At 39.6% G+C, this 22,455-nt stretch overlaps 1 protein-coding gene across 3 annotated transcripts in view; it reads right to left on the bottom strand.

Moving 5' to 3' along the window:
- Nucleotides 1–1,734: 1,734 nt before the first annotated feature.
- ABCC8 (ATP binding cassette subfamily C member 8) overlaps nucleotides 1,735–22,455 on the bottom strand; it is a 112,683-nt gene continuing 91,962 nt past the window's right edge. For all 3 annotated transcript variants that reach the window (XM_067540674.1, XM_067540676.1, XM_067540675.1), the window contains 13 exons: nucleotides 21,655–21,724; nucleotides 20,800–20,957; nucleotides 19,588–19,680; nucleotides 16,612–16,714; nucleotides 14,937–15,050; nucleotides 14,137–14,257; nucleotides 13,866–13,996; nucleotides 13,025–13,103; nucleotides 10,054–10,162; nucleotides 8,605–8,708; nucleotides 5,143–5,276; nucleotides 3,542–3,604; nucleotides 1,735–1,976 (listed from right to left, as the gene is read on the bottom strand). In XM_067540674.1, coding sequence (XP_067396775.1) covers nucleotides 1,839–1,976; nucleotides 3,542–3,604; nucleotides 5,143–5,276; nucleotides 8,605–8,708; nucleotides 10,054–10,162; nucleotides 13,025–13,103; nucleotides 13,866–13,996; nucleotides 14,137–14,257; nucleotides 14,937–15,050; nucleotides 16,612–16,714; nucleotides 19,588–19,680; nucleotides 20,800–20,957; nucleotides 21,655–21,724 — 1,417 coding nt within the window. In that variant the 3' untranslated portion in view covers nucleotides 1,735–1,838. The remainder of the gene's footprint in view (nucleotides 1,977–3,541; nucleotides 3,605–5,142; nucleotides 5,277–8,604; nucleotides 8,709–10,053; nucleotides 10,163–13,024; nucleotides 13,104–13,865; nucleotides 13,997–14,136; nucleotides 14,258–14,936; nucleotides 15,051–16,611; nucleotides 16,715–19,587; nucleotides 19,681–20,799; nucleotides 20,958–21,654; nucleotides 21,725–22,455) is intronic.

Here is a 22,455-nt window from a genome sequence, read left to right as displayed (position 1 = left end):
TCATTTCTAAACTTGAAAACTGCATAATAGAATTTGTAACCCTCCATTTAAGCAACACAAACCGTCTTCAGTTTTTCCTGCTCCCCACTGAGGCACTGGAAGAGAATAATTAGTGCATGAAAACTATCTCATGATCACTTTGAGGTGGCTAGTTGCAGAAAACAAAGTCTTTTGAAAATGACAATCTGAGTATTACTCTATCTGGATGTCCCCAGGTATTTCTGACTGAGAATGTGCAGAAAAGCAGAATGCTCATTTCCCAAATTCTGTGAATTCCCAAACAGGGAAGAAGATGACAAGGATGTATGGCAGAAACCACTGGAAAGACAAGACCAAAATAAAATTCACTGCAGCTTCGTACTGACTCATTTATGTTGAGAGTGTTGAGAAGTTTGTTTTTTCTGAAAAAATTGTTTCTTTATACCAGCTAATGGGAGGAGTGGGGATGGATAGTTGTCTAGCAATTAAATAAACAGTAGGTTGATTACAGTGGTTGTGTCAGAACCCTGGATAAAGGATAGTCCATATGCATGTATCAGTTATTGATAAAAATCACAGCGAATGAGAGAGACAGTGATGGGCTGGGAGTGTAGCTCTGAAGTTTGGATCAAAATCCTGGGCAGATTCTCAACTTTTCCAGAGTTTGGGAGAAGTCTTTGGATCCAAGATTTTGGCCACATCTCTAGATAGTGCAGCTCAATACAGGCTGACATTGGATAGCTTGAGTGAGAAAAAGGGATGTGGGTAGTGACTAAGGATGCTAACTGGATGCAGTGTAAAAAGAAAAAGGGCCAAGGTGACATGAGCAGCATCAGCAACTGTATACTGTATAAAGGAAGAAAGGGAATTATTTATTAACAGTCTCAGAGAGTGGTAGGATAAGGAAATGGATGCTTTAGAAAAGAAACCTTTGATGCACCTCTTATCTGCTGCTGTCTAGGCTAGGACTTTGTGGTATGCTGAATAGGGATAAATTTAGCATCATCTATGACACAACACAGGTCCAGTTACAAGGGTAAATTACAAAACATCATTGTGGGGGTGTATTGGATAACTGGATCCTGAGGGGAAAAATATAACTATTTCCACCCAATGAATTATAGATCTCAAGTGTCCCTTCACACCCAAACTGTGAGACACCAGCAGTTTTATTGCTTTCAACCATTTTTTTCATCCTGTTGCATATTTTTCCATATTTTCTGCTGAGCACCTATCCCACCCTGATCTTTGTGATGGTAGAGAAGGAGCAGAGTTGAAATTACATTATTTCAATGTATATTACAGAGATGAGAATATTTTTCTAAGGGCTCCAGGCATGAACACCTGACAACTTAAGGCTGTAATGTTCCTCTTTCTCTCCCCAATCCACTTTAGTCTCCAGAACCATTACTTAACAAGGAATTGGAATTGCAACTTTTGAGACTAAGTTGATATTGCTGTAAATCTGGAGAGAGAGCAATTTCCTTAGAGTTCCACCTGCTATTCTCAGGGAAAAAATGCAGTAATGAAATATTATCAGCAGAGGTTTCATTGTTAGAAATAAAACAAATCCCGTGTCAGTTGTTTATATTTGCTGTACATTGTGCCACAGTTCAGCCATGTATTCAACTCAAATCACCCATTTCACTGTTCCTTAGTACCAAAAAAATCCAGCAAACAAAAAGGAAATGCACATAGATAATTCATTAATACTTAACATAGAAACCAACTCAGGTTATTTCAAGAATGGAAAAACTCAGTCTTTTATTATGAAATAATCAATATTTTATTTACAGGTAATTTACATAATTAGAAAATGAGTAATACAATTGCACTTTGAAAGGCTTCATTTTATCCTATTATTTATCAGCTTGTACAAAAGAAGCAAACACACTGTCTTCTTGTTCCAACAGAATCTCAGGCTTGTCATACTCCAAAATAACCCCTCTCTTCATTACAATGACTAAATCTGCATTCAGAATTGTGTGAACCCTGTGCTGCAAAGTGAACAAATGAAACACAAGTTCAGTGTGTTGAATATAACTGTGCAAGATAAGGCAGACTTCTAGAAATCAGCATTTCTATCAAAATTCAAGCTTGATTGAGATGACAATCCAATTTAGTGAAATCTCATTACTATGCAAATTATGTGGATATATATATTTAGGCCCCGATCCTGAAACCGACTCCATGGGCGAAGATCCCTGTACCTGTGCATGGACCATGAACCTATGCAAGCCTGGGAATCTGCGCCCATGGAGTCACCTGCAGGAGGTCAGAGCTCCAGACACACTTTTACAGTATTTTGATATCGATAAATACAGATTAGACAAATATGACCCTTTTCCTAAAATTTATCACTTCATCTTTCTTAGGATGACTGTGTTTCTAATGTAAACGTAATCTCAGCAGCTGTGTTTGCAATTGGATTGTAATAAACTGGGTTTATTTTAAAAATATTTTTGTATTAATTGTGTGTTTTAAAACTTGTTAGAAGCTAATAAAAATATATGTGCACTGGCAAGTTTAAAAAAAAGAAACAAACCAAAAAACCCCTTCCTTTACACATCCTCAAACAAACAAAACAAGGAACCTAAATGCAAAAAACAGTGCTCCACTACATGAAAACGTTAATGAAGAGAAAAGTCATGAAATTCTAAATTATGATTCCTACAGCAATTGTATATTAGATACATTCATTGTATATAAAGTAACACTGTGAACAGTAATATGTAATATTACATACCTGCAAGGAGGTCAAGTTATGATTCCTACAATAACTATGAATTTCCTGACTTTTGTTTGTATAAAATGACGATCATAATATAGCTTTAACTTTTTTTTTAAATAGTACAATAACCTCCTGTTGCATTGCCCAAAGACATATTTATTTTTAGAAAATAAAGAACTGAAAGATATTTATCAGTGATAATATGACGGTCAAGTACATTTCTTTGGTTCAACTGAGATCTCTTTATTAACTAATTCTAGTTATTATTGTTTGAGATCATTATCTAATCATTTTAAGAATACATTGACTAATCTGATTACATTTAACAATAAAACTAAGTAATGTTTTTGAAAGCAGCTAAAATGCTTATTTGCTGAACTTATCCGACAACAATGCACTATCCAACAGCAAAGCTATATAGTCATTTTTGTTCTTCTTAAAGTATCATGGCTTAATAAGGGCCAAATCTTACTCTCAGATAGGTTTGTACCATTTCCATTGAAGTCAGTGGAATTACACCACAACTGAATTTGGGCTAAAATGAATAAATGACAGAATATAGACAATATCCTCAGTTGTGGTCCTTCAAAGTCAATGGTGATTATTATTGTGGAACACTTCAGGGTTACATGGTAAGTATTTAAAATACAAATACATGAACTCCTTTCTAAATGGTTAAAATAGAAAATAAATGTAATTTTTAATTAAACAAGTGCCATGTTTTAAAGCAATAGACTAGAGAAATTGGAGAAATTAACAAGGTACATGATGCATTGTTTTACATTTCAGATACTTATTTGCATTTGAAGAAGTCACATGAAGTGTACTTACTGCTATGGTTACCACAGTACGGTCAGCAAACGCAGTCATTACAACCTTCTGAAGAATGTTCTCCTGCATAAAGAGACAACACTTATTACTTTTAAATAACACATTCTACACTCATGGGCATAAAAATAAAAACGTGTCAAACCATTATAGAAAACATTTGTTTTATAATTGTAAAAAATGATAAATTAACTGCATGCCAGGACTAAATTAGGATATTCTAGAATGATTATCCAGAATGGGCTTAATTCTGTGAGGTACTGAGCAACCCCAACTTACTGAATTTTGATACTACTATTATCTCTTACAAAGAGATTTTGCAGACCCAAACCACTTTGCAAAGAAGGGTAAGCATCACTATGTTTGTTTGAAAGTTGATTTAAAATGTAGTTGTCATGCTGTTGCAAAGTAAAATTCACTTTACTGCCAATCCCACTGTATTCTAGCATCTGTGCTCCCTGTTCTTTCTGCCCTGCTGAAAGCAATGGAATGTTATGACATATTTGATACAGTTGACAGCACTGGGAGTGTGTTTTGCTAAATGTACCTGGCCAGTTCGACAGCAGAGGAGGTCTTTAAGACAGTCTTAAAATACTTAGATGTCCTTGCAGCGTGCCAATTGCTGTTTATGAATTTATTGGTGCATGCCAAGCTCAGCAAAGCAACATCATTAGAATAGTTATCTTCATATTCTCCTTTCCCAAGGGATACGTGCCCTAATGAATGGACTGCTTGCTTAATATATCAACATTCAAAATGTGTTTTAACTGGTCTGTGGGTATCTGCTAACTTGTGCCTTAGCATCACAGTCTGAAGTCTCTATACAGCAGTAACTTGCACTGACCAGTACTAAAGATTTTTAACTACTATAATAGGCCATTACAATAATATTCTGCACTTATATAGGGCCTTCCTTCTGAGGGTCTCAACATACCTTATGGCAGTCTTTGATAACAGAGTTTAATGTAACTGAGAACAAAGCAACTTAGAACATTCTATTGTATTTGGCTAAGTATTTGCAGTACTGGTGTGCAGTTTATCCTCTACTAAGGACTATAGCTTGCACTTACAGGGGATGCAATGATCTAATATATCTTTTTTATTTTCTTATTTATTTATGTGACCTTATTTGCAGCCTGTACAAGGCAAAAACTTGTCCTTTCCCTCATGCTGAAGGATTCACCAAGAAACTTGCTATGCTTGGCTAGCACAAGTTGGAGGAGGCATAACATTACTCGCCAACTTTGTCCCCAACTGACCACCATAGCTGAGCCTCTGAAGACTTATTTACTTTAGGAAACTTAACTATCAATAAAAAACATTTCCACCAATGGTTCAATTTCCTAGTATAGTTCAATTTCCTAGTATAGAAGTGCTTGATGGACAGTAAACTATCAAGTCTTACTAAAATGGGTTTGTCAGAATAGTTAACAGAGACTCACTTACATGGGTCAAGGTCTGTGATTAAACCAGCTTGTAAACACACTTTCATGGAAAACTGTGTTCATGAATTATTAAATAGAATTATTTTACATAAATTTAGTCTCAGGTTACTATCAAAATCACGTGCCACATCAAAAATACTTAAAATGCTGTGAACTCACCGTTGCCATGTCAATAGATGCTGTAGCTTCATCCATGATGAAAATACTTGTCTTCCGCACAAATGCCCTTGCTAAGCAGAACAGCTGTCTTTGCCCCAGGCTAAAATTTTCTCCACCTTCTGTGACTATGGCATCTGGATAACAAAAATAATATTTAGGCTGTTGGGGGGTTGAGGGCATAGAGAGCATGTTTACAAAGTAAGATCTCATACTTACGTTAAGAATGCTTAGATAAGACCTACAAATTCTTAAATTGCTGGCACCCCTAGTTCTGCCATCTTTACTCACCCTGAGTAGTACCACTGGTTTCAGCAGGATTATTCATGAAGTTAGTTACTATTCACCATGAGAATGGCAGAACAGGACAAAGTTATTTTCAAAATTGATGCATCTTGTGCACAGAAATGAAAACCCAAAGTCCATCACACACATAATTAAATGTAATTCTTCATATAAATGAAGATGGGCACACTGTTCTGACATGTCGGAAGGAATAGCATGAAAATAACTATGTCAAGTAAATGAGAAACTGAAATACAATAGGGAAGCCTCCTCCCACCCCAAAATATTTTGATGTAAATCAAATGTAAAGGGGAGAGACTAATATAAGAAATGTGTCTTCCTGTTTTACAAACCTGCCACAATGCCTGTGTGTAGATTAAAGCACATGTGTAGATTAAATTAAGTTATAACTTAATTTGTTAATAATGTCTCTTGCAAATCAGATAACTAATCCCTGGAAGACCTCTCTTCTCCTACAAATTTGGTTGAGTGTCTCATTTTATCTAGCTTACCCCGATGCAGAATACCTTCTGTGTATACACATTAAATCAAGGAAAAGGAAACTTTGTGTAAAAAATGTGTCTGACTTCAAAGGAACTTGCCAGAACAACTAATTGTTATAAGCTATTTAAAATGGAGTTGTATTTTTATAATGCTGCCTTCTTGAAGGAAAATGACTTTATGTGAAGCAGCACCTACTGCTTGTGTGCTCAATCATGCAGTCCCTTCTCGGACAAAATCGTACTGGAATAAAAAAGAGCTTTGTCTGATAAGGTCAGCAGGATCAGACTCCTTGTGAACAAAAAGGAAGATACAGCAGGTGTCATGAAGCATAAAAAGTGACAATAAAAGGCAGGTGATATGCATTTTTCAAGAGCAGATTAATTTGAAATTACAAACATATCCCTTGTAATATTACACATTTGGGTACTACTCGTTACCTAGGATGTCCTCAATAGAGATTAAAGTCATTGGGATTTTGAACTATTTGAAACTATACTCCATGACTATCCAGTTAGCTGTTGCTTGTGATTACGAATGCACTAACATACACTGAGTGATTAGGCTACCTAAAATTCATGTTCCGGATTTTTTAAAAAAGGTATAGAGGTAGTATTGATAAATGCATAAAGAAGATAGGACAAATTTCGCTCTCACTGACTTCAGTGAGGTTGAAGAGGTGTAACCAAGAGCAGGATTTAGCTCATTATGTTACCATTATTATTGTTAGTTGAGTGTGGACAGTCTGCTCAGTCTTGTGCAGAGCACAGAGTATGAGACAATCCCTGTCACAAGGAGCTTGCAATGCAATGTTTTGTAATTTGTTGTACATTTCATATTTTATTTAACTTTATTAAAACAGCTGTCTGGATCAGATTGGACAGTACATTTCATTCAGCACACATTGCCTGTTCCATTTTCCTGTTCTAAGATTGATTTTATGTGTCTGAGTACTCCACTCATCTCAAGTACTTAAATACATTTGCAATAGTGCAAGTAGCTTGCAAGACATGCTGGAATTCTAAAGGAGACCTAACCACGCTATACAAGTCCAAGGGCATTCCTCTTTCAATGAAAAAATAATCTGGGGAAATGCTGCCTTCTGGCGCAGATTAGAACACAGTGCAGCACTCACAAACAATTCCTTGAATATGAACGTTATTTTAACAAATTTCTGTGACAGGCTGTATCTCTCTCTCTAGTATATCTATTCACAGTACCACTCTGACCAAACTGTATTCTTTGAATCTACAGTAGAACCTCACAGCTATGAACACCAGAGTTATGAACTGATTGGTCAAACATACATCTCATTTGGAACTGGAAGTACACAATCAGATGGCGGCAGAGACCAACCAACCAACTAAACAAAAAGCAAATACAGTACCGTGTTAAACATAAACTACTAAAATACAAAGGGGAAATTCAAAAGAAAAGCTTTGACAAGGTAAGGGAACTGTTTTTGTGCTTGTTTCATTTAAATTAAGATAAAAGCAGCGTTTTTGTTCTGCATAGTAAAGTTTCAAAGCTGTATTAAGTCAATGTTCAGTTATAAACTTCCAAAAGAACAACAATAATGTTTTATTCAGAGTTACAAACAACTTCCATTTCTGATTATTATTATTATTATTTCCATTTGCAAGCTTCTTTATACCTCAATTATCTTTATAACTGATGGCATACACTTGACTTATTAGCCACAGTCAGTGGTGCACAGTGACATTTTTAGTAAGGCATGTAATCCTTCACTAGCATGCAAGGTGTGACCTTCCATGCAGCATGCTATGTGGAAGATGCCATTTTGTTCTACAAAACCATGTCCTTCATGCATGTTTGGGTGCCAGAGGGAATTGTCCCATGGGCACAGATGGTCAAGAAGTCATATTCAGGGCTTTCATATTCTTGTAGAAATATTTCCAGGGCATGCAATGCATGTGTTGCATACACAGACAGTATGCCACTGGCCACAGTACTATAGACCAAGGGTGAAAATCTGGCCTTACTGAAGTCCATATGAGTTTTGCCATTGACTTCAATAAATGCTTAACTGACATCTCAGAGCCAGTCATTTATATCTTCACCCAGGCTATGGGTAAAATTGGAGAGGGGTTGGATGGGTCCCAGCACATCTATCTGACTTCATACAGGGCCCCACAAAACCTTGGGCCAGCCTGCATGATCCTAAGTTGCTTCTAAGGATGTAAATTTCATTTAAAAAAGGTAACATGTAAAATAAGATAAACTATTAAAATTATATCAGTTAACTGTTTAACTGATATAATTTTGTGTGCCCCCCCCACACACACACACACACCCTGCCCCATACCCCCCAGGTAGCACTCCCAGCCCGGCTCCACAGCGGACCCACCCCCGGCCTCGGACCTGTGGTTCCTGGTGTTCCACAGCAGAGTACTCCGCAGCACCTGCACCAAGGCCTCGGCTTCCCCAGGCAGCAGCAGCAGCATGGCTGCCTCCGCCATGGCCTGACACAGTCACCAGGGAAACCGAAAGCCTGTGCTGCTGGTTAACTGATAAGACTAATACTTCTCGGTTAACCGTTTAATATTTTACATCCCTAGTTACTTCAGTAACATCCATTTTGCTATAAGTAACTAACAATGTTAAATAGAAATGAATTTAACACTGGAAGCAGTGTCCCAAAGAAAAGAGAGATATTACCTAGACCCCCTGGTAGTGCTTTCACCACATGTTTGAGTTGTGCTATTTCCAAGGCTTCCCACAGCATGCTGTCTGTGCATTTCTTCTCTGGATCCAAGTTAAACCTATGATTAAATACAGTTAAATGTTAATTATCAACATCAAATTTACACATACACCTTTATATTTGTGTGGCTAAGAACAAATACACAAATGATATATATAATATAAATATATACGTGGATTAAACACTTTGTGTCTGATTCTGATCTCACATCAGTTTAAGTCAGGAATAACTCCATGGAACTCAATGGATTTGCTCTAAATTTACACCAGTGAAACTGAGATCAGAATCTGACCCTTTGAATCCAACATGGCCCCTTTTTAGTTTTTATAATACCAGTTTGTGGTACACATAATGATCAAACATCACGCTGAATTATGAAACACAAAAGAGCATCACCACAGCTGAACAGTAGCCATAAATTACTCAACAGTTGTTATCAACCACTCAGAGTGCATTCTTATCTTATTATCACCCAAAATAGGCAGCGACAAGTGCTAATCTCCTTCATGTCATATCATGTTGCTTAAAATATAACCTGATATTCAGAAATAAAAGGCTCGCAGCAGCAAATGCGATCATTAGTTTACTTTTTATCGCTACTGTACATGATGTGAATGTCCAGTGTTGGCCTAAATAAAATCTTGGATAAGTAAACAAACAAAACAAATAAATACCATCATTTTATCTTCTGACATAAATGATTCATGCTCTGTTCAGGTTAGTACAGGAAGTAATCTGCCTCAGTCCCATATTTTTTCATGGAAGTAATAGGCAAACTTCAGCAGTTTATAAATCATTATAAATGAAACTCTATTCTAATTACTTTAATGTTCAAACTAACCTGCGTGGGCAATATAACTCTTTATCAAGGGTCAAATGGTCCCTTTTTGTGGAAAATGCCATAGAAGGGGATGACATTTGTTGGAAACTCTGTGAAATTCTCTTCACTTGAATTTTCTATTTCATCTTTCCCACAGAGGAAAGAGGAGGGAATGGAGCAAGGTCCTGGAAACCTAACAGAGCACTAAGCTCCAAACCAACAGAACCTGAGCCTCCTTTGCACTGCTTCCCTTCCACCCTTCTTTCTTATGCGCCAGGGCTGCCTCCCCCCCACCACCCTATACCTTCCCCACTTCCCCTCTGAAGGGCTGGTTAATGCCACAGTCTCACAATCTCCTAAACTGACTTCTGCTGGCTAATCCACTGGGTTCTGATGGTAGCAGTGACTACTCTGAGGCCCTACCTTAAGGAGCACCCCTCCCAACTTGTGGAGCATTGACTAGGTGCAGTTGCTGTAGAAGAGCTGTATGGGTTCTGAGGAGGAAGTGGGGAGGAGCACACAGAGAAGGAAGTGGAGCATGAGCTCCCTTAATTATTTCTTGTTGTTTGTGCTTTATGCTTACCGGATTGTGCCGCTGAATAAAATCGGATCTTGAAGAATGATTGACAGCCTGGATCTTAGTGTCTGTAAAGGGAGCTTTGCAATGTCTATACCATCAATGATAATCCTCCCTATTCAAAAGAACATTGAGAGTTGCTAGATTGTTCATCACATCACGTAGCCAGCAATCAATAACACAACTTGATTTTAGTTTGCCTTATATTACAAAGAAGCATGGGCTACATATTACTTTATTCACCAGAGAAAGAAGTTTCTCCTAAGCAGCAAGTACAATGCTCTTGAGACTAAATCATGGGAGATGCTTGTTATATTTTATGAATATTATATGTCCCATCTGTTTGCTCATTATTGTGTTGTTTGCTATATGATTACAAGGGGTTAATTCAAGTAGAGGTTAGGCACACAGGAAAGGGACAATAGCTTCAGACAACCCTGTTAACATACTTAAAGGACAATGCAGGTGTCAATCACTTTGGAGTTTCACATCCAGTTATGCTGAGTTCAACAGTCAGGTTTGGCAAGGGTGGGGTGGGAATACAGGCTGTAAACTGGAACAAAGAACTTTTAGGAAGGATAAAGAGAGAGACCCTGAAGCCCAGGGGATGAGAGTGCTGGGGAACAGACAAACTCCATCCCTTAGTTGGGCCTATCTAAGCTTTACATCAGATAGATATGTGTGTAGACCTTTTATTGTATTAAGCCCCTTTCTCTTGTTGTGCTTTCTTCCTGTGATTAAACAATACTTTGTTTTGAAAAGGCTGTAGTGGATCACTGTATAGACCACTGGTCATGGCTCCTAAAGGGAAGACTTGCAGGTAGTTGAACCCAGTCAGACCTACTGAACAATCACAGTTGGTACTTGGGACATTGTAACCTTGGGCCCGGTCCGAAAGTGGGAGAATCGGGGGATTCCACCCTAGAACAGGCAAGAAGCCTCGCACCTGCAGGGATCTCTCAAAGAGACCAGGAAGTGGTTGGAAGAGCAACTAGCCCTGACCAGTGACAAGAGCTACACAAATAATTATATATTTAATTTGCAGGATGTCTAATAACCCAGAATAAATTATCAGATTTTGTTGTAGTGCAACATTACAAAGATACCTGAGAATGTAGCTAAATTGCATTTTTCTTTAAAATCTGTTCATACAAAAGTTATTTCTTAAGTAGTCAAGATGCATTTGTCTGCTCCATAAAGTTTCTGGGCTACATGAATATGCAGACCTGAAACTTCCCACCAGGAGAGCAAGTGCAGGGTGAAACTGCTTCTCTTCAGACCTCTAAGGTTCACATTCTGTATGTTGTCCATGCACCAAGCCACAGAGAGATCCAATTCTGTTCTGTTCTATTCAGGTTCTTCTAGCATCTCCATCACTTAATGCACTTCGGGAAGGCACTTGGATACCGTTGTGATGGAGTTGCTAGAAGAACCTGAATAGAACAGAACAGAATTGGATCCCTCTGTGGCTTGGTGCATTGACAACTTATGGACAACATGCAGAGTGTGAACCTTAGAGGTCTGGGTTACATGAATATGCACATCTGAAAGTTTCCACCAGGAGGGCAAGTGCAGGGTGAAACTGCTTTCCTCCAGACCTCTATCGGGAGTGATTCTTTCTTTCTCCCCTCTCTTCCCCATGGTGAAAATTCATAAAGAGTTTGTTTGAGAAGTTCTAAAGCAAGGGCATAGAGGACAAGGAGTGTGTTCTTCAAGCCTTAGCACATACCCTCCAGATGTTACTGTGCCCTTTATGCTTCCTCCCCTGCTCGGATTGCTCTGGCAAGTGTAGTCAGAGGGAATGGCTGTGCAGGAATTGTGCATGGATATCCTAGGCCAATCAGAAATGGATTGTAAATGAATGCTGCTTCTGCAGAAAAATATGATATCCATATTTTGCTGAGAAGTGAAGAGAGAGAGATTTTGGTTCTAAGAATATTCACAGAGAGAGAGTCCACCTTCTCTGGGAGGCAGCTAATGTGCACGTGAACTTTAGGGGAATGAAGGTGCCTTTCGCTTGCACTAAATAGGGGGTGTATGAAGAAGTAACAGGGAAATGAACGTTATTTCCAGAGGGGTTGAAATAGAGACATCTAACCCAGACTGATGCACATGAAGATTCCCCAGGTAGCTTCGGTGCTCATAGTAGACCCAGCAGGTAATATTTGCTATTCTTACACATCAACACTGGAGATACTGCCTTACAAAGGAGCTCATAGCATTGTGCAGTGATGGGAAGGGATTTTGAGATGGAGTAAATGTTGGAGCCAAGATGGAAGTAACCACCAATTTGGACACAGAATGGATAGCAAAAGCTCCAGGTTATCAGTGGAGCCCTGAACAACTCTGTCCTTGGATTCACCTGCACTGTAGCATATCTTTTCAACCCTCTCTGCTGCTGATAGAACACTATGTTTGTTCGTTGGTGTTGCAGACAGAAATATGCTGCACCTCTGCACCTCTGCCTACCCCTTTAATGCATGCTGGTAAATACTTAAGAAAAGATCTAATTGATGCAAGAAGAGTCTCCCTCTTACCCTGAGATACAAATCTACTTTTGGAAATAACTGTAATTAAGAGCTCAATCCTGCTCCTTCTGAAATCAAAGGGAATTTTGCTAGAGGCTTCAAAAGGAGCAGGTTCAGGACCTATATAAAATAACTATTGACACAGACTATGGATTTTTTAAAAACACATTTGAAGTCCTTTTTTATTTTTAATGGAAACACCTGCCTAAGGCTGCTCATGGTATTAGAAAACACTGATCAAGTTGAATGAGATTTTATATTGACCTGGGTTATCAATGTGGCAGAAGCTGATGAAAGACCGATGGTTCCTTACTTGGAATAAGCCCAGCAACAATGCCTAGCACAGTGTTACTGCCTTTGTAATTCCAGGCTGCTAGTGTTAGACAAAGAAGAATCCAAGTGCTTCTTCAGAAACTAACCCTGACTGGTGTGAACAGGTGTGAGCCTACCTTCAAAGGTGTCAACCATTCTGAAAAAGGCAAGTGAGAAGGAGGATTTCCCACTGCCTGTTCTGCCACAGATTCCAATCTACAACACAGAAACAAGATAAGCAGATCATTAAATGAGTGAAAGGGCAAGTGTCTGTATAGGGTATTTGCAACAAACATCTTGGGGTGAAATTCTGGCTTCATCTGAACTCAATGACAAAACTGAACTGTCTTGAGCAGGGTCCAGATTTTCAACATTTGTCTTTTTAAAAAGAGTATTGGACACTCAAGGTTAGATTTTGGCTGGCCCTCCATGGGGATGCTGGGGCACAGTGGGTCACAGGGAGACACTTTGGAGAACAAAGAGGGTTGGGCTAGTGCTGCCAGCAAAGCTTAGCACCCCAGAGGGGCTGTGTTTGGGGTGGGAGAGTCCATTGCACTATGGGACACAGACACACAAGATTAAGGAGTTGAAAGGCTCACAAATGGGAAGAGATGGACCAATCAAGGGATGGGGTAGGGAAGCCATTTGGGAATGATGTAGTGTATATTTCACATTGCAAGGGTCAGTGTCTCTTATTTTGGGGTCCTGTGTCCCACAGTGGCGCACTAGGACATTGAGAGGCACTATACATCACTGTAACAAGTACACATTTCTGAAGGCACCAGAGCAAAGCTATAAAGAAATCAGTATAAGAGATCAGGACTGGAATACATTATTTTGATAATACTTGGTGGAGGAAAAGCTTTGGAAATCATTAATAAAAAATAGCTTGGTACATTCTCATCACTCTGTGCTTTCTATTACAAGCTGATCAGAAAGGAGAGTGAATCATTTCTTAAATCATCTCTGCTCTTTTACCTTTTGTCCTGGAGAGATATGGGCACTGACATGCTTTAGGACTGGCTTTAGGTTGCTGTCATACCGGACACTCAGGTTCTGTATTTGGATCTCACCTCTGTCAGGCCAGTTCTGAGGAATCTGTGAAGGAGCTGTACTCGGAGCATAAAAACCCACTCGTGATAAATTTATCAGTTCATTAAATACAGTACTAACTTATTTATGGCAATTTGTTGTGAATCATTAAATATTTAACGACTTCTTTTCTCAAGCTATACAATACCACACTCACAAAGAAGCCCTTCGTAATTTTCAGTTTCTGTTTTTAGAAGGCCATTGATCCTTTTCACTGCTCCCAGCTGTATCTCCATATCAGCCAGGTTACGAACCAACCAGTTCAGGTAATTAGACACCTGAAATAATATAAATAAATAAGTTCCACATGTTTTGCTGATATGAAACACTGGAAAAGAAACCCTATAGCACCATTTGGCCATCAAACATTTCAATTCCTCCAAGACAGCTTTTAGTTGTTTCTGTGAAGTTTAATCAGCATACACAGACTTAATAAGCTGGACCATTGAATGAAACACTGGGTGCACAGTAACAGGGTGGCAAGACTGGTTGCAAGTTAAATTTCCTAGTCATGGTGCTCTGGTACCAGGTGTCAATATCCAAAAAGAAAATAAAAGCTAAAGAAAAAGCGAGAGGGATAGAAAGACATAACTTTTCTTTAAAAATAAAAAAGCCCGAATATTTAGGAGGATAGATTTGAGTATAATGATGTGTAAACTAGTGATCTAGTAATGCCATTTTTCAAGATGAATGATGATTTTAAAAAATATGATGCACTATGGTAACATTTTGATATATTTGATTAATAACGGCAATATATATTATCTAAATGGAATCTAATAACTCAGAAAAGAATATGTTCAACAAACATATCAACTATATAATGTTAATGTACTATTTCAGGGTTTTTACAGCTTCCCAATATGGATGGGTATCCAACATCTTCTGTCCTTCCCATCTTTGTGCCCTGATGATACAAGAAAGTGTAGTGGGTGGGAAACACATGATTTAACTTACCATAAGAGCATAGGTTAGTCCTAAACCCACAAGTCCTGAAGAGAGGTGATTATACAAGGAATTTGTAATAGAAGTCACAGCTGCTATGAGAACCACACATGCGCCAATGTATTCCTGAAGGAATATGAATAAGCTCCATCACTATAAATATAGAGACCATACAAATGTTTTTGATAAGTTCAGTTTGAAACAATATGCCCTTTACATGGCTAAGACTGAAACGCAGGCAGAAGATTTTAAATCATCTGTAGATAGAGCTTGCCCATTAACCCCCATTTTTGTTGCGGTTTCTCTTGTCCCCTTTCTCTATCACTTCTTGCTATTGTTGGTTGTATCCACTGTTGTGTCCCCATCCTATCTTAAATTAGGCTTGGTCTACATATAGTTTTTGTACCAGTATAATTATTTCAGTTAGGTGTGCGATGTTTTACTGAAATTATACTGATACAATGCCTTATATACTTGCCCATATACCCCAGACCTGCACTGAGTGTCCAAATTCGCTGTGCTGGACAGGGTATATGCTCTAAACCTGGGAATATCTGTGTCCACACAGCTTTTTTTTTTTTAAATATATATTTTGGTATGCAAGGTTACCACTAGCAGGGTAGTATCCCAGGGTTCTGGGAGTCACAGGATACACTCTAGGATCCCCCTTGCTGTGTGTTGGTGGAACTGCAGCTGCCCTCCCACATCTAGCAATTGGAGCTCCCATTCACCCCTCTCTCCTGCCCTACTGGTGGAAGATATGGCGTAAGTGACCGACAATGTTCTGCTCCTTCTTGTGGGACAAATGTGAGTGTGTTGCAATACATGCCCGATGACAATTTTGGGTGAAAGTATTCGGACCTTTCTCACAAGCCAAAGACTGGTGGCTAGGATGGTGACTGATCCATTGTTGCCCCATGGCACAGAGACGTTTAGGTAAAAGCTCATTACAGGTAAATTGGGGAGGCCAATCAGCCCTTATAACACCTTCTGATTATTCTGCGTTGTCTGCTCAGTTAAATTAACTTATTGTTCTTTCGTTTTGTGTTAATGTTCACAACGGTTAGCCAGACCACAGTTTACCAGGACTATTCAATGTTTAAAGGACCTTGAGAACAGTTGATGAAGCAGGTGGAAGGGGCTTTTTTCTGGTGACTGTCATTGTGTAGGGAGATAAGGACTGTTAACCAAGAGCACCCCCATGGTTTAAAGTGATTGTGGTTTTTTGCAGGGGTGGGGGTGAAGGAGGGGCTGTTTTAGCACACACCCTACCAATGGCAGAAAGCACCCAACACAGTGGAACCTCGGAGCCTCAGCAGGGGCAACGGAATGGACAAAGCCCAGGTTTATTGACACACATGGCCCCCTGGGGGATCTTGGTAGGCAGCACAGCTAGAGGATCTGTTGCTAGACAGAACTCTGCTCATTCTCTCCCACACACACACGACCGGTGGAGGCAAAAAAGAGCCATGAAGCCTATGCCAGCTCTGGAGTAACAGCCTGCGTGAAGAATTCCTCCCTTCCAGCTCCCCACTGAATTTCTATGGACTGGGTGCTTGGGAAAGTTTTATTTAAAAAGACATGTACAGGGCAAAGGTATAGGCTGGATAACTCTTGCATGTGTCAATGGAGTGCCAGAATCAAAGCAAAGCATAAACCCTATACACACATACAGTAATGTACTTGCCATGCGGACTTCCAGCCAGCGATTGGCAGCTGTAAGGAAAAGGGAAGCAATGTTGTTGGAATCTGTATACTCAAGAAGCTTCTGTCGGAACCGGGCTTCATACCTTCAAAACAAATGGCAAAGCAAGGAGTCAGTGTGTGTTGCAGGGCCTTCGGAAACTCAAAAAGAAAAATGCATTTTATGGGCTATATTTTTAAGAGCGATTCAACCCAACCTCTTAATCCGAATGCCCAGATGTTGGAGTGTATATATTAGACACATATAAACAGCATTTGCATGCCCAAATTGTAGAGTTGTAAAACTGCAGCTCGCTGCCACAGCTTCTAGCTTTATATAAAACGTTCCTTTTAAAGCTCCGCATCACTCAACAGTTGAATAACTAGAACCTCCTGAATGTCCTACAACATGACCATATGTCATCATTCCTCAGCCACAGTGTCCTTTCTTTAGGAACAAACAAGATTTTGTTGCCTGCTTAAACTGGAGCTGACATTTATATAGGCCTCTGGGACTAACATTGGCTAGCGGGGCTATTCATATTCAAACGATAATTTATAAATGACAACAGACTCTGGCTAGACATCCACTACCTTGGCAGCAGTGCTGGAAATAAAGAAAAAGGTAAGAGTCTGCGAAAGTGTGTGTGTTGGGGGTGTGTGTGCGTGCATGCACGTGAACAAGAGAGAGAGAGAGAGAGCAAGCAGGTGAAAGAGATGTTAGTTCTACAGAAAACATAACTCCTCTTTTCACCTGACCGTATAAAATTGAGTGATTATTTACTATTTGTATTGCAGTAGAGTGTAGGAGCCCCAGTCATGGATCAAGATCCCACAGTGTTAGGTATGTAAGGGACTATGTCTAAATTTGTGTGTAGATAATGCCTAGTACATTGTGGGAGCTCCTGAACTACAATCAATAAAATTAGCAATAAGACTTTCATAAACCATTTTTTCTCTCTTCAAAATAAAACCAGCCAAAAAGTACAAAGGCTGTTAATTACAGCAGGTTTGTTTTAAGTTTACTACTGTGGAACCACACTGGTGTGCACTAATGACTCCAAGTACATTTGCTAGTTAGTGAAACTTGTGCATTAGGCCTGGATCCTGCAATGATGTTAGTTTGGCTCTGTGTGGATGCAGGATTTGTGGATTTGTTACTAATAACACTACATAGCGTACTATTAAATGGACTGTAAAATAGTTTGTGAAAGAAATGGAGCCTTGGTTATAAAATACCTGTTATTAAATCATTACCTGACACATGAGGAGAGAGAGAGCCAATTATACAAATTATAAAGCACAAATAGTAGTGAAGTTCTACTATGTGTCAGGTATAAATATTTCTGTATCCTCTTCCAGGAACAGGCCAAACAGTACAATGAAGTTACCTCTAAAAAAGCCTTTCAAAAACCAAAGTCCCTCCTTATTAAAAAAGTCTAGGCTATTCATAGATTATCCAGTGGTCATGACACTATAAAATGCTAGGGATTCTGGCACTGTGCAGTCAGCAGTGGAATGTGTGTGTGGGGTAGAATTACTGCTGAATACAATTTGTGACTACAGTGCTGCAAATTTCTCAGAATCTCATTACAGAAATTATCCACAAAGTGCCATGGAATTCTAGGCCTCTCTGGCCTATTGTCCAGTTTGAAACCCTTCCTTGAAGAAACCCGTGTTTACATTTTATTTATTATTTAGGACAGACCTTGTCAGAGTACTTTATACATCAGACAACACGTAGCAATCATATAATCACACCCAGGATACTTGATGAAGGTTTATTTGTGGCTACAGTGACAGCAGCTGTTGTCTTTCTGATATAATTTCTGGATTTTTATAAATTGCTCAAAATGGCCACGGCGAGAAAACATAGGACAGTGAGGGCACTGCAGGAACAACTGGTACCTGCTAGCTCTATGACTGTACTCCTGTATTACTGTGTTATTTTTAGGAATTCAGGGGCTGGGTACTTTGCTCAGGCTTTGAAGTCTAAACTCCAAATGCCACTGCTACCACTCAATAGGGAGCAGAAAAGCAGTACACTCCTAAAAATAGCCAAGAGACAAGCTGACACAGAAGCCTGGCATGTAGATGGAATACAAAACCTACTAAATGTCTCCTGCTGTTTGGGTCAAAGATTCATTGGTTAGCCTGGGATTTCAAGCTGATGAAATAGCAGACGTGAGGCTCCCTGCATTCTGAACAGGCTTTGCTGGAGCAGTTCATTTCAGGGTGACGGAGGAACCAAGAGGGAGCGTTCTACACCAGAGGTTCTCAAAGTGGGGGGCGCGAGATGGATCCTAGGGGGCGCCATGGGCGCCGGGCTGAGAGCGGGGCTGGGCAGCAGTGGGGACTCCGGCGCCTCACGCAGGCAGCCCCAGGCAGGTGTTGGGGGTGGGTAGACCCTTTGGAGGGGAGTGGAGGCGGGGGAGGCTGCTGGCAGAGTGGGGGATACTTTGCGCAGCCTCCGCAGCCCCCCGCCACTGCCAGGCACACTCCCTGCTCGCTGGTGCTGGGCACGCTCCCGTCACGCTGCTGCCGGCAGCCGCCCCGTGCCGCTACTGGGCATACCAAGCTTCTTGTGCTTCTGCACAAGGGGCAGACATGGAGACCCTGCTCATCCTTCTGGTGTGTTCACTTTTGTTTCCCACTGGGGAACAGGATAACCTGGTCCTGTCCCATGACTTACTGTGGGGGAGGGACAATCTGCTCCATCTGAATGGACGGGCCCGCATGACACGCTGCTGAAATTATTGGCATCCGCATTTTAGGTCACTTAAGTATCTAAGAACTCCATTTACTGATGCCATCAGGTACTTCAACTTCTAAGTGATCCAAACTACAATTATCTGCACCTACAAAACTGTAGGTGTAAAAGTGGGTACCCAGTTAAGGCCAAGCTGAACATTTAACTCATGATATATATTCTGTCTCACATATATCAAAATGCAATACAATTTTTTTCTTAAAAACAAACCTGAAAGCTCGTATAGTGGTTAAACCTTCCACAGTCTCTGAAAAATGGCAAAGTAATGGCAGCTGGGTGCTGTCATCCAACTGTTGCAGGTCCCTGGAAATGATTTAAAAAAGAAAATCAGTTTTAATAGTACAGTGACCCTTTTGAAATAGGGGAGTAAAATGGAACAACAACAGAACAGACTCTCATACCTGTTGAGCCTAAAATAGCAGAATTTCAAATTCAAAGGCTCTGAAGTAGTGCATGAGTTCCACTAGCAATAATGGGATAACAGATGTTCCAGCAAAGCAGGAGGATCATTCTTACTAAACTCAAACACACAGTGCTGGAGCTCTGGGAGGTCTTACTACACTTCGCCCACACCTGCACCTTGTTCGTATATTCCAATTTCTCATGTGGAATGATTTACTTCTGAAATACCATTCAGGCTTCAATTAACTCAAATGAATACAAGCACTGAGTTTTTTGCTACTCGGTTTAGCAATAACCACCAAATAAACGTAGGCATAACAATCTATGTAGAGTTAAATTCTGTTTAGTCCTGCAGGGAGTGGGAGAGGGTGCAGGTGCCCCCTTCTCAATTTGTGCACATATGCAGGATCTAGGCAGAACGCTTCCCCTAGCACTGCTTGAACACAGTGGCGGGGGGAGCTACATTGCTGTAAAGGGACAAAGCCAGAAATAGGGATATTGTTGAGGTCTCCCAACCCTTTATGGGCCTGCTAGCATCTAGGAGCAACTGAAGATGTGAGTGCATACTGCTTCTTTTGGAGGCAATGGTGGTACTGATGCTGAGCAGACTCCACCCCTCCACTTTTCTCCTCTATCCCGGAACTTTCCATTTCAATCTGCCTTGGTCAGGCTGAATGTCTTCGGCCATGTCTGCTTTGCTTCTGTATCTTCACAGATTCTCCTTATGCTCAGCCACTGGAGAGGCAGAATTTGGCCCTTGTTTTATAGATTGTGAATTCTGTCATGGTCATTGATTTAATGATGGAAACAAACTTTTCTTCCTCTCAGATATTCTAATTTAATAGTGCTCAACAATGCGGCTGTAAAATGATACATTTTTACTGCAATAGACCTGACTTGCTTTCATGTAGGGATACAGGCTTGGCAGGACCCAGTTTAAAACTCTCTAGTCCCTGGTACCATATCATGAATTTCAGAGTACATTTCAAATGACAGAATGAGCCAGGTCAATGCTCTTACCTTGATGCCACTCGAAAGTATTTCTGGATGAAATAACATATGATAGCAAGAGGAAGCAGGGCAACGAGAAACATTGGTGTGACGTAGGAGATTACAGCAAGAGCGGACACACACAACAAAGTGGAGCGGCTCAGGCACTCGAGGGTAGCAGGAATGTGCTGGATAAATAAAGAGCATTAAATATCCAGGGTAAGGCATATAAATGAGGTAATGTACAAGTCAACATCTTATCTCATTCTTCCTCCTCCCATTCACCAAAAAAAAGGTTACCATAATTTTGAAGATTAACATTTCTGAACTGGCTGGTGGATTCTGGCAAAGCCTGATGGTATTTCTATGTGGCTGATATGCATGTATACATTGCACAGCACATTTCTCCAAAATAATATATTGCACAGCTAGCAATACAGATGGAGTAAAGTGAGCAGTCAGCTTCAAGGTTTGTGACTATCCTAGGTTGTACCATCTTTAGTTGGAGGTGCTCTAAACATCTTTGTATTTCATTCTGGTTCAAGTGCTCCAACCATGAGACAACACTATGACACTTTACATTTCTTTATAAAAGAAAAATATCACCAAGACCCTCCAGCATCTAAAAAGCCTTTAACCAAACAAGTATTTCAGTATGGATTTTAAGAACAGGATTGCCTTTTTCTGAACGTTGCAAGTCATAATGGAAACAAATATAAAATGCATTCAAAACTCAATAAAATTCTCACATCAGTTATAGGTAACCAAGATTTAGTCCATCTGAACACAACTTGGCTGCATTCAGACACTATGTTTTCTGTGCCAAAGATGATGGGGGAAAATTGGCATGCAGTTTTGCAGAATAGATTTATTTAGTCTCTGTACCTGGTCAATGGTGTTGCAATCAGCTGAAAATCTGTTCAGGATGCTTCCCAGTGGTGTTGTTTCAAAAAATCTAAAATGGACAATAAATGGAAAAGGTCATAAAATTAATATGTGAGTAGCTTTTAAAATACTTTCTCGCTTCCTTTCACCTCCCTTGAGCTTTGTACTGTGCTGGAACACACAGAAATCTATTGATAACAGTGGGGAATGAGTAATAAATAGGTCTACAGTCTCTGGTGTGCCAAAGTCAAATCAAATGTATTTTGCATTCCAAAGCCAGGCATAATAAAGGAATAATATGCCCTAGCACTATGAATCATCACTCCAGATTTCTCAGACGTTCCTGCACATTACAAGTAACAGAATTAAACAAACAAAATATTTCACTTTCATATATTTATATATATCACGCACACACACAAAGCACTCCTTGGTCAGGAAAAATGCAATTAAATTTTGTGTGAAAGTCTTGCATGATCATATTAATTTTTTCTTGGAATAGTGACATACAGTAGTGAAAAATTATCAGTGTAAAGAGAATTTTAAATGACCTGAAGTTATTGTGGGGACATGACAGCAAGGTTTCCATAGGGAGATGTGTATTTTAGGTTACAATCCACCAATGTCATTGGGACCAATGTCATTGCAGGAAAAAAAGGATATGAAATAATTTAGAAAGGATTTTTAAAAGGATAAAGAGAAAATGTTAACTTGATTACTGCCTGTTTCATTTTCTATTTAATTTTATTTTCTATCCATTAAGTATGCATACCTAAAACAAAGATTAATTGAAGGTTACAC

The sequence above is a fragment of the Emydura macquarii genome, unplaced genomic scaffold (genome assembly GCF_026122565.2).
Source record: "Emydura macquarii macquarii isolate MOO-44397 ecotype Brisbane River unplaced genomic scaffold, CSIRO-AGI_Emac_v2 contig_587, whole genome shotgun sequence".
In the NCBI taxonomy this organism is placed as follows: domain Eukaryota; kingdom Metazoa; phylum Chordata; order Testudines; family Chelidae; genus Emydura; species Emydura macquarii.
Note: the sequence above shows the minus strand (reverse complement) of the source record. Positions and strands in the feature narration are given on the sequence as shown.